The following is a 13,307-nucleotide window of genomic DNA, read 5'->3' as shown; positions in this document are numbered from 1 at the left end:
TAATATCCTAATGGCAAATCAAGAAAGACAGGAGTAAAAGAAAGATGTGTTTAATGATTTTGGACAATATCTAAGCTAATATTTTTTTGTAACAAAAGTAATGTATAACGAAAATTCAGTAGTAACAAATATGAAATATATAAAATTTAACCATAAATAAATTATGTATGCAAGTCAATATCAAATGATTTAATTTCTGTAACGGAGCTGTAGAGGACACCACTTTATATGCTATAATATGCCGCTGTAATCCCATGATAACCTCGACCCCTCATGGCCTCACCCCCTGCATCAAGGCACCGTTCTTCAGGTCCATGATATTTAAATTACATGTACTGTACATTATAATGTAAAATCTAATCTGACATATGTGAAGTCAGCTATAAAACAACTTGTGATGACAGTGACGTATCACATAGTACCAATTGGTATTTGTCAATTCATTCGATTTGTAATTATTTGTATTAAATTATGACTAAATGAATTGACACATAAATGACATTATATATTAAATAATAAGGTTAATCTGTAATTAATAATTGAATATTTAAAATAATTCACGAATCATGCAGTGTTGTGCAAAGTGTTAAGTCATAAAAACGGATGACAAAGTATAAACTTCTTAAATCTTTACGAAGGCGATTAACGGTTTGACGAAATTATTCTAGAATATAAATGAGAGCTGCTGGTTTTCCAGCAGCAAATATTAGTGTTTGACTTCTACAGTGATGGTAATGAACATGCAGATAGTACTTAAAGCAATACCAAATATTTAATCGTGCTAAAAGTGTTGAAAACTCCGTTTTCACTTATTTTCACAATCTAAACATGTTTTCTACGATGTTCGATCTACGGAAAATTTTAAAAGATACTATAGGTAAAAATGATATTTTATTCATATTCTTAAATATTGTTATTTTAATTGTTATTTAATATTAAATATTGTTAATTTAACTTGTTAAAAATGAATTATACAGACGTTCCATTTATGTTTTTAGTAGCATTTATAGATCTAATTTATTTATGTCTATTTATAAATTCTGTATTATTATGTTTTATATTAATAATTGGTGTATGAATTATTATTTTTAGTTGAATATATTGATGTGGATTTTACGCTTTGGCTATCATGGCTTTTAATGCCACTATTGATAACATTTTTATTACCACTTGTGATTGTGGTATTATTATATTTAACAGCATTAATCTTATATGTATATAAATTACATAGGTACGTATTTACCAATTCAAATATGTATAATAAATTAAATATTTGATGTATACATTTAATATTTTATTATAATAGAGCTAGATTAAGAAATGCATATGGAAGTGATTGGAGAAATGCAGCTCGTAATGTAGTAGCTGCAGTTTGGGATGCTCATGGTTGGATATGGTATGGTATGTTAAAAATTTGGAGCCATAATTTTCTTGCTACATATTAAACATATGGTTATAGTTGATTCTACTTATATTTTTTGTAGGCTATGAAGTCATTGGATTAGAAAATATTCCAAAAGACAAACCAGTACTTTTTGTATATTATCATGGAGCAATTCCAGTAGATCTTTATTATTTCATAGCAAAAGTATTACTTTTAAACTCAAGATTGATTCATTCAGTAGCAGATAGATTTCTATTTAAATGCCCTGGATGGTCCATAATATCTGATGTGCTAAAGGTCATTCCTGGTACTATACAAACATGTTCTAATATTTTAAAAGAAGGTAACATGCTTGCTATCTCACCTGGCGGTGTATATGAAGCTCAATTTGGAGATTCTTATTATGAATTGATGTGGAAAAAACGAGTAGGTTTTGCTAAAGTGGCATTGGATGCCAAAGTGGTATGTTATTTTATTGTAACATCTCCTTTTTTTTTACACACGGACTGCTTTGAAATGTTAACATTTTTGTAACAGTGCATAATACCTTTCTTTACAAGAAATGTTAGAGAAGCATTTAGAAGTGTAAGTTGGGGTAGAAGAATATGGTTGAGAATATATGCTGCAACAAGATTTCCTTTTGTACCTATTTATGGAGGATTTCCAGTTAAATTGACAACATATGTTGGTAAACCAATTCCATATGACAGCAGTCTTACACCAGAAGAATTACAGTCAAAGGTACTAAAAGTGGAAAAACATTTACTACAGTTTTTCAGAAAAAGATGCTTGAAATAAGTTGATAGTCGCAATAACACAGTAATGTACCATTAAATAATTTCCAGGTCGCCGATGCACTTAATGATTTAATAAGAGAACATCAGAGAATACCAGGAAGTATATCTTTAGCCTTGCTAGAAAGAATACGTGACGTAGATAAGAAAGAACTATAAATCTATTTGTCTCAGTATTATGACACCAAGTTATACAAGATAACTTGATAAAGCATTTATAAGTTGTTCTATTGTTGTCTTTTAGATTCTAAATTTTATGTTCTCAAACTATGGTGCAGATTATTTTCTAACATTTTCTCATTCTTAAGTTACATTGGAATAACTTATATGGCATCAACTTTATACCAGTGAAATTGTACGATCAATCTGTCTAATTATTAAATAGATATTTTATACGTTTTACCTTAAATACTAGATTAACATATTTATTCCAATTTAGATAAATTTGTAATACATACATTTATCTATACACAGAGTGTTGGCCAGTAGGTAAGAGAAAAAATTTAAGAGATGAAAATTAGCATTCAGAGCGATTTTTAATTATTAATGAAGCACATGAAAACCAATTCTTATATGGATTTTTATAAATTTTCTTCTACCTTTTGTTGAACACTCTATATACATATCGAAACAAGTTGTATAAATATCTATAATTTATAAGTATACAATTGTTAGAACTTTTTTATTTATTTTAAAAATGTTTTATACTATGTGCTTATATGGTACAATTTGTGATCCATTAACAATTCCATACAATATTAAATATTGTATTTAACTGAGTTGTTCTTTTTATTAATTTTTTACATGAAAATAATAATAAAATATGTAAAAACCAGCTTTTAAAATTTCATTCAATTCATTGCAAGTACGTGTACGACATTCGATTGAAAAACCGATAAGCCAATTTTTTAAAAAGTAGTTGAATAAACTAAGCAACGTTTAAATTTGCCACAATTGAAAATGTTGACATTGATCGCTGTATGTTACCGGAAGTAATGAGATACTAGCGAACCTACCGGCGGCTTTTCTAGTTAAAATTTCTTTCCCGAGGGTATCTGCGGATACCTTGTTACATATATTCAACGAACAGCAGTGGACTGGCATCGTTTTTTTACAGCCATAAGGACCACGTTTATGTGAATTCTGCTTACCGGTACAAACCACCCGGCTTTGTGTAACGAAATTTACTCGTCTCTTCACAGAAGAACTGATTGCAGTGACAGAAAATACGTAATCATGGGCGTGGAGATAGAAGTTATTTCTCCTGGGGATGGTAATTATTCTGTGTTCGATATTCTGCGTTCTTTCGCTTTTCTTTTATGATTTTCGTTGCTCCCTGTTCGATCTATTCTCCCATTTATTTACATTGCGTTTCATTTCGATTACATCTTTTTAATTGTATCTTGCTTAAAACATGCCGCAGTGGCATCAACGCGGATTTATTTACAACCTGAAATTCTATGAAAAGCATGTCCCGTCTACGGTCTCTTCCAAATAAGGTGATTGCGAGCATTTGTTAGTATGTTCGAAGAATCTATAAAACTTTATTAAATCTGTATTTTTCATTTATAATGCTAGATTTCTCTGAATAATGTTTCATATGTGCAGGTCAGACATATCCGAAAAAAGGACAGACTGTAGTTGTTCACTATACAGGTAGGTAAACGTGTTTATCAGAATCTGCATATCGAGTCGTATGTTGAAAATAAACTGCATAAATAATCAATATCTTTTTTTAATGTTCTGGAATGAATATCGGGAATAAAAATAAATTATTGAACGTCTTGTATAAATAGTTGTATAACTGCTTGTGGTCAAGCACGCCATAAAATTATAGTTCAAAGTGTTCTATAATTTTATAAATCTACAAATCGTTTAAAAGTAAAATTATTTGCATATTGAAAAAGTAATTTCTATAAAAATTTTAAAATGTTAAATGTTCAATAGGTACCTTGGACAATGGAAAAAAGTTTGACTCTAGCAGGGACCGTGGGGTGCCATTTAAATTCAAAATAGGTAAAGGAGAAGTTATTAAAGGGTGGGACCACGGAGTTGCTCTAATGTGTGTCGGAGAGCGTGCTAGGTTAACTTGCACACCAGACTTTGCCTATGGTAGCCGAGGACATCCTGGAGTATATCCTTTAATATAAAGTACATATTTATAGTATAATATATACTATTATATTTTTATTTGTTCCTTTGGATAGGGACTGTTTATAGTTATAATAGCTCTATTCACACAGACTAGAGTGGTTACCTATTATGACCATGAATATATTCCAAATATGTTCTTTCGAGAAACACAGATTACAAGTACGGTAAATGTTTAAAAATTCATTTACGTAATTCGTAAAATCATTACTATTTATTAATATTTGATGAAAATACATCAACAGATTCATCATCCTTTAATACTTTAAACTATTTACTTTAACATCAACTTTTTAATTTATTGTACATAAAGTATATTTTGTTATATTCTCCTTGACAAAGACACACTATTCCACCAAATGCTGTTCTTATCTTTGATGTGGAGTTGTTGAAGGTGGAGCCTTGAAGAGTTTTTCCAGGGTATACTGAATTGACTACACACATCAGAACCACTGATAATTAAACGCTTCAAATTGCATTACCTTAAGTAGTCATTGTACGAGTGGTATGTTTTACATACTAACCTTAATTCGATTGCTCATAAGAATGAAAGAAAAATTTCAGACATTAACTTTGTGTTCCACTATTGCACGATTATATAAGCTATAAACTACAATTGTACACAAACACCCAAGGACCGGTTGATACGGAATATGTGAATACTTCTTGTATTCTTTCATGCCTTGATAAGATTATCCCTTTACATTACTCAATGAAATGCTAATCTATAGCATTCTTATTATGAGTAATTGAATTAAATAAATCTTAAAACGTTTGATATATAATCTGACATCTGTGTTCATTCCAATTACTTAGTACTTGGTAAACAATCACCTGGATATTTTGTATAAAATCTTGCAATAATGCAAAGAAGAATGATTGTACTGATATTGTAATAGATGGACCTTTACATGCAAAAATTCAATAAATTGTCTTGTTTTGATTTCTGAATGTATTTATTAGTCCACAATTAACATATATTCTCCGAGAAAATGCTTAACGGTTTCGAACAAGCTTGATTTGTTTTAATTACAATGTATATGAATATCTAACATTTTTACAACCTCATCATCTACAATTTTGATACAGTTTGTACAATTCACGTCAGTGATGTGCAGCAAAGCAAGTTTTCTCGATAAAATATTTCGGTGTGTTAGTAGTCGGTTTATCAGTAATGTCAGCAACGCCGAAATTAATCAGCAGTGTTATTTTATGCAGGTCACGTAAATATAAACACAGCACGAATTGCGCGTCACTAAGTATGCAATATCATAAATTACAACTATGTAATTGAGAATTACACTTCCCGCTTTACTTAAAGTATTTATACAAATTATGTAAAAAAAATCGAGATAATGCTTATTACACATTAGTTAAACTGAACCGTTGTAAGGATAGTTGTCCATACTTTCAATGCAACTACAAATAAATATATACATTTATGTTATAATTCTGTATACGCGTTGAAGTTATCAAAATGCACTATGTGTAAAAAGAACATTTCTATGAACACTCCATATAAATATATAAATAATATAAATTATTGTTGGCATGTAATAATTGCTATAGCGTATAACTTGTCCATAATTACATAGGCATATACTGGTTTAATAAACAAACAATTCTGGGAAATGTATTTCATAAGCTGGCGCTTGACTTGGTTTGGTATCTGTCGGTGGTCCACCTGGTTGGGATGTATTACGAGGATCGACAGCTAACGTGTTAAATATTTCTGATAATTTACTTTGGAGAACGTCATGCTGCAAAATTATTCAAAATGTTGACAATAATTCATATATTTTATAAACACACAAGACATTGTTCTATTATATTAATCAAATATACATATTCATACCTTTGGTTGAGTTTTCGACACCAAATCTTGGAATGGTGCATTTCTAAAGAAGTTCGACAGTTGTAATCGTTTTTCTTCTTCCATTACATGGTTATTATTATTCTCCGTTAGGATCCTCTTCATGCTTTCGAAAGTTAACTCTTCGCCTGGTAACTTCTATAACATGTAAGTGTTGATGAAATGAGTAAAAGATAGAAAGTATGTTAGAATATACAAGTAAAATTAACGTACCTTTTGAACTCCAGGGGATGAGCCACCACTATCTAATTCTGTACCACCTGAGTTTATGTCAGCTAACGAATTTCGTCCAGCACTATCAACCCATGAATGTCTAAGGACAGTTGATTAACATATCATTATAACTTAGAACAGTTCAAAAAAACAGCAGGTAAATTAAAAATAATGCTAATAATACCGATGTTGTAAAGAAGTACTGCTGTAACCAGATCCTTGTTGCAGTTTCCCACTATCGAGGCCTGCTCCTTTCAAACATTCGCTTAAAACAGTTTGATCAACTAATAAAGCTGGTGCTAATCTAGATAATAAACCTGGATCATATTGGGACTGCAAATCGGGTAAAAGATGTGGTGCTTCTTTTCGACGTGCTTCCACGATCTTAAAATGTTCAAATAACATTAGAGAGTGGACATCTATTATAAACGTATTGATGCATTAAATACATTGTAACTTACTTTGTTTGTATAATCCATGAGCGAAGTAATATTACAAACATAAGAAATCAATACCAATAAGCTGATGACAATACTATGCAAGTTAAATTTGAGCGAAATACTGATTTGACCACTTGTTAAAGCTAAATCTTGAAGACTCAATACTAATCTTAATAGTTCCAACACAGTTTCTTCCGAAGCTAATTCTACAGCAAGTAAGGCTAATGTTGTATATATAGACTCCACATTCTCGACTGTATTACTCGCCAGTTCTAATGATTCGTATAACGCTAAATAAATTTCAGGGCCGTGTTTACGAATGAAAATTACATCTGGTCTGGATGCTTTCTCAATAGTCAGATCAAGAAGCGCGATGTTCACTCTGTTTAACAGATACATAATAATACATAATAATAATAGCCAATCGCAGAAATGAAATCTTTTTAGGTAGATTAAAAATAACTTACGTAGGCTTTGCAAGTTTCATAATGTTTAAATGTCTGTCGATTAAAGTATGAAGAATCTTTTGTACCAAAAGTCGCATTTCAGCGTCTGCTGCGAGCGACATTCTTAATAATGGTTCCAAAAAGCTCTGTGGGAATGTCGTATTCAAATGTATAGTTTGATATTTTGTGCCAACCTGGGAACAAATAAAATAGTATTTAGAAATTAAGATACACTAAATCATGAATTTTGTTATTATTCTGACGTATTAATTACTTTTAAAAGAGATTTTAGAAGAATGCTTTGGAGCAATACGTCTCCTTTACCAACTGAAACTGCACGATCTGGTTGGCTGTATGGAACTTTGCTCATAATAAACATCATAATTTCTATCTTTTGATAATCCGGAAGATGATTTGCAAATTCTCCCAAACCATTAATAAGGGCTTCCTGATACAATTGTTCATCACTGCTAGACGACTGATTTCTTGTTACACTAATTCGAAGATGTGTTAGCAGGGAATTTATTATTTCCAAAACAGAAGGACCTTGAAAGAAATTTTGTATTAAAGAAATGGTTCAGACGAAGTCGTAGATACATTTTAAATAATATTTGTGTTCTATTTGATGCAATGAAATTTACCAACGCTTTCACCGGCTGCGATTGAAATAATTTTAGATAAAGTATCTGCGATACTTGTTCGAATTTTCGGGGATGATTTCGAATGATCATCAAGATGATTCATTAGTGCCTCTACAACTGTATAAGAATATTGAGACTAAAACAAATATATTAATGATTTCACACATTCACTTTATATGTATTTGTGTGACTAAATATATTTCTACTAACCTGAATGGAAAACATAATTATTCTGAACGTATGAATTGCAAAATAATTGGGAACCCATAATTGATGATTATCTAAGTGTCTGCAAATAAATATTATCTTTTTAATATCTACGTAAATAAGTTATTGCTACAGTAAAAAATATGAAAACAAACGACAATTAAAATAAAAGCATTTATATACCTTAACACTGGTCTAATAACACATCGAATGTGACCAAACGATGCTCGTCCAACAAGTTCTCTCATACACGTTTCTGCAAATTGTGGTGGATCAGTTCGTTCTTCTGTTGGATTGTCTGGTGTTGCATCTTCTTTAGTAGAATACCTACCAGAACAAACTTGTAAATGTAGCATCATAATTTAAGAACAAAATGGAATTAAATACATCTCACACTCCCTTGAATATATTACCTCGAATTTTGCATATTATACAATAACGAAGGAACTATTTTATCCATGTGAACAGGTTCCCATATGTTTTCAACTAAGTCATCTGAAAGTGTCTTCCTTACGACACCCTATACCAAAATTTTTAAACTATTAATTAGTTTCAAAGTTTTCACTCACTGATCTATCAAATTATTAAAGATAGAATTAAGTGTAAAATATGTAAGAAATATATTTGTTACATGATAAAAGTAATATAGAAAATCATGCCTGTAATCCTTGAATTCCTGCAAGTTGTATTTGCTTACGGATCGCAGGGTCATCGTTATTGGAGTGGCACATTGCAGAGTACTTTGATACAAAGAAATCGTAACGTGTGTGATAAGACGGCGTATCTTGCTCGATGTTGGCAAATCGGACAAACTAGAAGAAGCCAGGAGTTTGTTCAACTGAATTCAAAGATGTCAAAAATATAATTATTTTATGCATCAGAAAAAGATAATAATAATATAAATCATAGTAACACATTTAATTTGAACAAACATATCAGCGCATAATAGCAGTTATTGAAACTTACAGATTGTGTTGCTAATATTTGTAACTCTGGATCCGTTGATTCCAACAACTTCTGTATCATTTTTAAAAAACTTTCAACAAATAAATTTAATGTTTGGGCATGACACGCTAGTAAAAGAATATCCATTGCTTCCATAGCAATAACAACAAATCCATTTCTCCTCCTATTAATGCATAGATAATTGTATTAATGTTATTACTTAAATGTGAAAAGAAATAGAAAAATGTCATATTACCGAAGACTAAAAGACATATAATACATCTAGAGACATATAATTATTTTTATGACTAGTCTGTAATATACTAAACAAGGACTCGTATCAATCATATGAGTATGCACTTTTAGCCATTACAAGATCGATTTACATAATTCTCTACTATTTATATCACTGATATTATACCTGTAAATATCTCTGGAAGCTCTTTGAAATAAATACTCTCCGATTCTATCTAGTTTTTCAGGACTACTTAATGAATAAAAGGTCAATTTTTCCATGTTATTCTTGACTAAGCCATCCTAGTTATAAAAAATATATATATAAATTATTATGATACAACGTTTAGAAATAATAATTTTGAATTATTATTTCATTGTCATAATAATAAAAAATGATAAATGCATATAATTTACATAAATCACATATATATGTTTCTGTTTCATAAATAATAATTAGAACAAGATATTATTTCTTAACAAATATTGAAATAATTGTAATATACTTGCGTGTGCTCGAGCTTATATAGAACTGTCAATGCTGTTGATATTAGTTTGATATACGTAGCTGTACATATACGAGACGAATTATATAACAAGAAAAAATATCAACTTTTAATTTCTTTTTTAAAATAGATGAGTGAAAGTTGTGAAACTACCTGTATAATAGATAAATAATAATGAAGTTTACCTGTGGATTCACTGGAAAAATATTGTCAACGAGTCTTTTATATCGTGGTCGTAATGCAGAACAACACCAGCAACAACCTAATGACAATTGAAAGAGAATGTAATAAATATGATGCGGAACGCTGTAAATTGTGTAGAACACTCGACAGTCATCGATGACATAAAATCAAAAAGATTGTTTGTTTTACAAACAAGTTACCAGTGTTAAAATGGAATTATAATATTTACCAAACATTTCGACAGGTTCCAGCCACTACAATACACACGAGAAGACAAGAAGACTTCGATCGACTGATATTATCAATGGAGTGCAATTTTGAACTACTAAAGCCGCACCTTGATACTAACATGCTATATTCTTAATTTGTCTACCAGATATTCAAAATTTATCTATAGACAGTTATTATTATCAAAGTATTAATAGCCGGCTTTGCATAATAATTAAATATTTCATAAAATAACAAAATATATACGAAAAATGAACGATGGCACCATCTACTACCGAAGTTATTCAAATAGTTTCAAAACATTTTACATAGATGGCACTATGGATTTATTCTTTTTAGCAACTTTATCTGTAAATCATTGGCGATGGCGTGTACAATAAAAAATATTACAAATTTCAATTCTCAATTTTAGTTATTCTGGATTTTCGGTTAGTCAAGAATAACTTATATTACAGTTGGCATTTACTACTTGTTTTCCTATAAATTTTTACATTCTTATTGTCAAATCATAAACAAGATATAGTAATATACCTAACTGTCTGGTAGCTGTTTACAGAGTATGCGTCTGCAATAACAATTTCTCCCATGTAAATATGAATTAAAAAAAAATCCGAGTTATTTCATTTATATGAGAGACTCATATGTTACTATTAGATGGCGTCACCATTCACTTTTCTCAATCATCGAGTTTTATTTAATTTTGATTATCCTCAAAATAATAATTTCGGAAATTTACTCACCGTTTACAGAGAGAGAGATAGTATTTTTAATAGTCAATTATTTGAAATTTTATGCTTTTACTGCTGTAAGATATTAATACGCAGCATCACGACAAGTATTCTTAAGATGATTAACTGAAAGATAAATTAAATGTGAAAAAAAAGTTCACATGATGGTATTAAAAGAAAGTGTGTAAATATGAGCGTTATTTGTTTATATTTTGTAAAACATGTTGCAAATATTAAACATATTCGAGCAAAACTAGTTTCTTTTATATGTTTATCAATGTCTATCTGGAATACAAATGACAGTAAATGTATTTGCTTTTGTGTAATGTAACGTTCATGGCATTTAAGGAGATTGTCCGCCAACCGAAGTAGAATAACGCAAGATATTTCGGATGTTAACCACACGGCTTCAGAAATCAATAATATCCGTCTGTTCGCACAATACCACGTGGCAGCTACATAGGACATGTTTAGACGGTATTCTCAACTCGGCAACTTAGATATTAGCAATTATGGCAGTTTAATTATACGGTAAACAATATATAACGAATGTACGACAGCGACATGTGATATTACTAATTGCCACACATCAAATCCGAACTTAAACTTCAAATTAGACGGAAAGAAAATTGTGTTTAACTACATCATTTTGCGAGTTTGTCCAAATTGTTGAAACTGCAAAACCGTTAAGCACACACACACGTGCACCTGTTACAAATCGTGTGTAAGATTTATCTCCACTTTAAAACGAAGAAACAATTGATCTAGTTTGCACCAAGGACACCGTATATTTTTCAACTATTAACATATGACCGATTGTTATCTTTCGAATACAAATTTTCACACAATTATCCTATGTACTAAATAAATTCCGTGGATGTACAGATATATTCAGGGAAATCTACAGAAGTGTGTCTACCTTATTAGGTAACCTAATAACTAGACTGCGGATCTCCATGAATTTATGGCAACCGCAAATGCGTAAAATAAAGTCAAACACGGTGAAAGAGAAGTTTTGCGCATACTAATCTGTCGAAATGAAAATTCCCATAAAGGTCTACGCTTATAACACTATTAACATCTGCTTCAACGTGATACTCGTATACAAAGCTTCAAACCATAATTAACGATCTTTGCTTAGCACAATCTTCAAGATCAACGACAGCGCTTAAAATATGAACAATAATTAAAACATGATTTGTACTCACAGCCAGGGTCAGTGCACTTCTGTATGACAGACTCGAAGACGTCCGGCACTTCTGTCTCGAAGCAACATCTGATCATAGCCATTTTTGCGGTCCTCCACGTGTCCCATGGGTAGTTTTATAAAGAAAAATTACACTAATTTCGGATATTTCACTGGCCTGGATAAGCGATACCGGAGAAGCATCTTCTATAAAAGTTTCCGGGCAGAAGACGTGTCCGGGAGGATCGAGCTGGCAATAGGAGAGCGACGTCGACGCTCGGCGTCGCGACGTCCGTGCCCCACTAACCCGCATTCGACGCACGAGGGCACCCTTGACAGTACTTTCCCTGACTACGTCACGAAGCAAGCACGCGCCTGTGCGAAGGGTTGCCGAAGAGAGGAAGGGCGTCAGACAGAGGGTGGGCGAGCTCGTGGCGCCGCTCCGAATACGAGCTGTCCTCCTCATGGTCGCGGTCCGTGTAAATCAATGCCAAAATGGGGTTGTCTGCGGAGCTCTATGTAAACCGAGAACGTGGAAACCAGTAAGAAAATTTTCAAACCAGTCCGAGACAGCCAAGGATGGGTTTCGGTCCAATATGTACAGTGATTCACGAAACTGTTTCAACATCTTTTCGAACGAAACAATATTTTTAGGATCGAATAATCTTTTCAGCGTTCCAAGAAATTGCAATGTCTGCAAAATTTTTGTTGAACATCGTTTAGTAAACCACCCCCTATAACATCTTAAACGATTCACGTAATTTGGTACAACTTTAAGAATGTTATTTCTTTTAAAAAGGTGTTCAAATGCCTAGTTGTTGCGCATGTCATGTTGTTAACGTTTAAATTGCGGTTTTACGACAGAAATAATTTGTTGGGCCTGCATTTTACGTCATAAAAAAATCTCTAGTCTGACTCACCGTGATCGTAGGCTGTGTAAGTTAATCAAACCAAAATCAGGTTGTCTGCGGGATTCTAAGTAAACTGAGAATGTAGAAACAAGTAGGAAAGAAAGTTTCTTTTCCTCGCAATTTTATCAGATAGAAAGTAATATATTGATAGTCTTCGATATACTTCTAATCTAATCGAATACTTCTAATCTGTTTACTGGTTGATTGCTTACATTTTTCATAAATACATAAAATCCG

At 31.6% G+C, this 13,307-nt stretch overlaps 3 protein-coding genes across 7 annotated transcripts; 2 read left to right on the top strand and 1 right to left on the bottom strand.

Annotated features, from left to right (window-relative positions):
* The first annotated feature begins 283 nt into the window (after positions 1 to 283).
* On the top strand, positions 284 to 3,013 carry LOC117218441 (DGAT1/2-independent enzyme synthesizing storage lipids). Its single transcript, XM_076520982.1, has 6 exons — positions 284 to 877; positions 1,093 to 1,231; positions 1,307 to 1,401; positions 1,485 to 1,846; positions 1,922 to 2,125; positions 2,230 to 3,013. Exons 1-6 carry the CDS (start codon positions 829 to 831, stop codon positions 2,335 to 2,337), a joined length of 957 nt encoding a protein of 318 aa, XP_076377097.1. The 5' UTR covers positions 284 to 828; the 3' UTR covers positions 2,338 to 3,013.
* A 201-nt stretch (positions 3,014 to 3,214) lies between these two features.
* Fkbp12 (peptidyl-prolyl cis-trans isomerase Fkbp12) lies at positions 3,215 to 5,272 on the top strand. Its single transcript, XM_033466780.2, has 4 exons — positions 3,215 to 3,451; positions 3,787 to 3,834; positions 4,126 to 4,312; positions 4,678 to 5,272. Exons 1-4 carry the CDS (start codon positions 3,415 to 3,417, stop codon positions 4,733 to 4,735), a joined length of 330 nt encoding a protein of 109 aa, XP_033322671.1. The 5' UTR covers positions 3,215 to 3,414; the 3' UTR covers positions 4,736 to 5,272.
* A 344-nt stretch (positions 5,273 to 5,616) lies between these two features.
* On the bottom strand, positions 5,617 to 12,480 carry stmA (Protein EFR3 homolog stmA). Of its 5 annotated transcripts, XM_076520975.1 has the most exons (18): positions 12,182 to 12,480; positions 10,986 to 11,099; positions 10,247 to 10,408; positions 10,020 to 10,096; positions 9,516 to 9,631; positions 9,116 to 9,278; positions 8,809 to 8,961; positions 8,563 to 8,669; positions 8,333 to 8,476; positions 8,153 to 8,231; positions 7,943 to 8,078; positions 7,576 to 7,847; positions 7,323 to 7,495; positions 6,877 to 7,237; positions 6,600 to 6,799; positions 6,416 to 6,515; positions 6,185 to 6,340; positions 5,617 to 6,089 (listed from the first exon to the last, which is right to left on the bottom strand). In XM_076520975.1, exons 3-18 carry the CDS (start codon positions 10,251 to 10,253, stop codon positions 5,937 to 5,939), a joined length of 2,397 nt encoding a protein of 798 aa, XP_076377090.1. In that variant the 5' UTR covers positions 10,254 to 10,408; positions 10,986 to 11,099; positions 12,182 to 12,480; the 3' UTR covers positions 5,617 to 5,936. The 5 variants fall into 5 exon arrangements, with proteins under 5 accessions (XP_076377090.1, XP_076377091.1, XP_076377089.1 ...); XM_076520976.1 differs by having other exon boundaries at positions 9,839 to 10,096; positions 10,247 to 11,099; XM_076520974.1 differs by lacking the exons at positions 10,247 to 10,408; positions 10,986 to 11,099.
* Positions 12,481 to 13,307: the final 827 nt, after the last annotated feature.

This window comes from Megalopta genalis, chromosome 4 (genome assembly GCF_051020955.1).
Source record: "Megalopta genalis isolate 19385.01 chromosome 4, iyMegGena1_principal, whole genome shotgun sequence".
NCBI lineage: Eukaryota > Metazoa > Arthropoda > Insecta > Hymenoptera > Halictidae > Megalopta > Megalopta genalis.
Note: the sequence above shows the minus strand (reverse complement) of the source record. Positions and strands in the feature narration are given on the sequence as shown.